At 59.6% G+C, this 4,020-nt stretch overlaps 1 protein-coding gene across 1 annotated transcript; it reads left to right on the forward strand.

The window, feature by feature from the left end:
• Nucleotides 1-515: 515 nt before the first annotated feature.
• Nucleotides 516-3,190, forward strand: CCDC153 (coiled-coil domain containing 153). The gene is given in 7 exon segments (XM_010085120.1): nt 516-585; nt 1,341-1,434; nt 1,896-1,930; nt 1,933-2,010; nt 2,666-2,758; nt 2,855-2,985; nt 3,062-3,190. Coding segments are annotated over 7 exon segments (630 nt in total).
• Nucleotides 3,191-4,020: the final 830 nt, after the last annotated feature.

Consider the following 4,020-nt stretch of genomic DNA (forward strand, 5'->3'; position numbering starts at 1 on the left):
GTTTCAGGCTGTTACCTGTGAGAGTTGCCCTCCCCGCCATCTCCCCATTTCCCTGCAGCTCAGCTGGACTGTGTTGGGGCTGCTCTGGGACGGCTGCTGTGGGATGTGAGTGGGATGAGGTCTAGCCTACCTGATCAGAGCCATATCCCTCAATCCTGCAGCCAAACGTGACCAGTTCAGTGCTGGAGAATGGGGCCAGCTTTGGACCACCCCGGTGCTGTGCTGGGCACAAGGCGTGTTTGGCCCACACCTCTGTCATGGGAATGAGATGCTTGGCTGCTGCAAGGCAGAGGCAGGTTTCGGGCCACATAACAACCTGACTTCATTGCAGACAGTTGCTAGAACAGCAGGGATTAGCTTGAAGGCAACTGCTGCATCTTGAGGGACTGAGGTCTGTGCTAGAAGGAGAGACCTCTTCCTCCATGTCCTGGGGGGTGTGTACTGCCTCCCCTTTCTGCCCCCACTGTGTGATCACCAGTTGCTGAGAGGGAGCACTGGTATCACTTTGCAAGAGGATGCCTCCAAAGAGCAAAGGGAAAGGGAGAAAAGGAGTGAAGCAGCAGCAGAAGAAGAGAGACATAGCAGGTGAGTCTGGGGTCTTGCCTCCTTCCAGCCAGCAGGAAGGAGCCTCGCCTGCCCCCCCCCTGCTGCTTCCCAGCCCCAGCCAGAGCAAGCATCGTGGGGGCTACTGGAAGCGGGAGCTGGGAACACAGGGGTGAGGGATTGCACTGGGGCCCCATGGGACAGCCTGGCTGCAGGTCTCACATCTCCACCAGCCCTGCTCACCCTGTGCCAGGGCAGCAGCACAGTTACACCTGATGAGACACAGGAGTCGGGGGATCCAGCGTCCTGCCTGAAGCACCTTGCACCCCCTGCACCCCCCAGCCCAGCAGGATCCAGGGGGGAGGTCAAAAAGAGGCAGCTCTGCCTGGCCCCAGCCTCTCCTACATGCTTGTGAAAGTGTAAGCATTCACTAGGCTGGAAGAGCATCTGGAGTGGGGTTTTGGAAGGAGTCCCCCAAGCCTATCTGCACCATGGCTGCTGCCCCATCTTCACTGCAAAATCCCAGCCCTCAGTCCCAAATGAGCATGCATCTCTCCAGGGCAGCTGCTTCAAGTTAAACCGGCTACACCTTGACTCTGTGTCTGACAGGTGTCTGCAAAAATACTGCCCTGGTACCGGTGTTTGAGCTGGAGCTGTGTCCCAGCCAAGTTTTCCCGGGGCAAACATTCCAAGGCGGGCTTCCCTTGGGCCATTTGACAGCCCTTGCTGTCCCTGGGCCAAGCCCCTTTCAAGAGCTGCTCTTGACTCTGTCCCTTCCTTCTTCCCTCTGGCTGCAGAAAGCCAAGCTGAAGAGAAGTACAGGAAACCTGCAGTGGAGGCTGACATGCCAAAAGAGCACCTAGGTAAGGTCAGGAGGAGCCAGGGGCTGGGGCAAGTAAGAGATGCCTGCTGCCCTGCACGCACTTCCTAGGGACTGGCCTTTCCTGTCAGCAAGTCATGCGGGAGGATGGCACACAGCCTCCCTTGCGTGTGGGCTCCCGCCTCAGGGCTGCCTGTGCTGTCCCGAGAGTCCCTGGTGTGCAGCGCAGCAGCTGCTTACAGAGGCCAGCAATGCGGCAGAGAAAGAGAGGAGCAATGATGAAAACAGATGGGAGGTGGTAGGGTTGCTGCGGTGAGGCACCCCCCTGGAAAAGCTTCCCTAGCATGGTGCTGGGCTGAAACAAGGGGAAGGCTTCTTGCTATGAAATTGATTCTGGTTCAGGCAGGGCATGGGGCCAGGCATGGGCTGAGGAGGTGTCCACATCCCCCTGGCTTTGGGAGCAGAGAAAGGCTAGGAATAGGTCACTGCTGGGCCAAGGTACCAAGCTGTCCTGTGTGTCTCTGGCTTGCAGTTCCCTGGGGGACATGACCTGGCAGGCAAAAGCTGACAAGGGCTCAAGCAGAGGCTGTGGGACCTGGAGAAGGCGCTGGAGCAGGCACGGGAAGACAAGTGAGACATTAATGAAAGTGAAGGCAGAGGTGGAAGGGGGCAGTGGGACAGATGCAGGACCCCACACTTTGGTGCTGCTGGGGGAGGCCAGCCAAGCTTGCCCCACCTCTCCTTTCAGCCCTGGCTGCTCAGCCCCAAACCACCCTGCTGCTGACTAGCGCTGCTCCCTCCCATACTGTCAGCATGCAGCCGCTCTGGACGTGGGCTCGTTTCACTCCAGATGCCTGTACTCAGCACAGGGAGAGGAGACCGCAGAGGCAGACTTCCCTGCCTGCAAAAGTCATTGCCCCGCTGTTTCCGTTAGTGCTCAAGAAGGGGATGATTTTAGCAGAGGTAAAACCTCAGCCAGAGGTTTGCGGTCTTTGCCACATGCAAAACTCCGTACTCATTTTCACTCTCCCACGCTCAACAGAGAGGTAAAACTTTCCCTCCAGGGTTCCCTCCTGCCCTCCCCTGTCCCCATCCCCCTCCACCCTGCGCCCACATTGTCACAGCCCTGCCAGGCAGAGAGAGGGTGCATGCATGGCTGCTTCTGGTGCGTCACCCTGCAAGGGGAGCCCTCAGATCAGGCCCTGCTGGAGCTCCTGCTTTGTCACAGGTGCTGGGATCTAAGCACAGGACTGCCTGCTTCTCCCTCTGTGTTTGTCCCCTTCTCCCTTCCCTGGCTCACAGAAATGACCCGGCAATACCAGGAGCTGCAGAAGCAGGCAGCAGCCCACAGCCAGGGCTTGGAGGCGAAGGTGAAGAGCCTGCAGGAGCAGCTTGGTATGGCACCCAGCATGCCTGCCCCTTGGTCACACAGTGCCAGGCTCCTGTGCCTACATGCTCAGTGGCCCCTGCCTCTGTCCCTGCACCCCACAGCCACCAGCCTCCAGGAGAGCCGGCAGACCCAGGACACTGCCACCCAGGCTCTAGCAGAGAGGGACAGGACCATCGCCCAGCTGCAGGGAAGGCTCAGTGCCATGGAGAGGGAGTATGAGAAGATCCTCCACGTGAGTGGGGACATGGCTGTGGGTCGCTCACCCTGGCAGTGTGGTCCTCCCTCCTCACCATCCTCTGTCCCACCAGAGTAGCCTGGACCTTCTGCTGGCCAAGATGGCAGAGGCCAGCCAGCACTGGGAAGATGTAGGAACAACCATCGCCATTGAACACAAGGAGCGCCTACAGGAGTTTGGCCTCAGCCCCCTGGAGATGTAGCACCCTGGGGCTCCTGGGGTGGGACAGGCTCTCAGCCTGGCTCAGCTCTCAGACAGGCTCTCTCCCCATGTCCCTATCGGCACACCTGCATAGCTTCCCCATCCGCTGCCCAGCACCCCGGCTACCTCATGCTAGGTAGGAGAAGACGGGTCCTGTCTGGCCCTGGGATGCGCTGCTGAGTCACAGCCCTCTCCGTAACATTACTCACATGAGCAGCAGTGTGGATTTGTCCTTTAATCACACCCCAAACGGGCGACGCAGGAACAGGGCTGTGATGGGTGGCGGACACTCACTGCCCACTGGTTCACAGGGAGGATGAGAGGAGGAGCACAGGAGAGATGTCCATGGAGGGACAGACCTAAGCCAACAGGCTGAGACGTGGGGGTTTCCTCCAGCACGCCGTTGGCCTCTGCTGCTCCCCTTTCCCCCTGTCACAGAGGCCAGCCTGGGACCGAGCCAAGCCTCAGACTCCCAGTCCCCTGGGTCCTGGCATGGAGGGCAGTGCCTCAGCTCTCCTGGGAGCTCCCAGAGCCTGGAGCTGGGCAAGGGCTTCAGTGCAATGTCCCTAGATACCCCTGTGGCCAGCTGGGCAGGCAAAGACACACATCTGTCTTCAGGTTACAAGAAGCCACCTCCATGGTCAATAAAAGCTTGGAGTCAGCCTCGGTCAGTGGAGAGTCTCTGAGAGGTGGGAAGCTGCGAGCCCCATCGCGGGCATGGAGACACAGCGGCTGTGTGTGCAACGGCCATGCTGAGCAGTGCTGTGCTCTCCGGGGAGCCGGGCGGTGGGCACTGATGGGCTGGACGTGGCCTGGCTCGAGGCATCGTGT

The sequence above is a fragment of the Pterocles gutturalis genome, unplaced genomic scaffold (assembly GCF_000699245.1).
Source record: "Pterocles gutturalis isolate BGI_N339 unplaced genomic scaffold, ASM69924v1 scaffold35180, whole genome shotgun sequence".
In the NCBI taxonomy this organism is placed as follows: Eukaryota; Metazoa; Chordata; class Aves; order Pterocliformes; family Pteroclidae; genus Pterocles; species Pterocles gutturalis.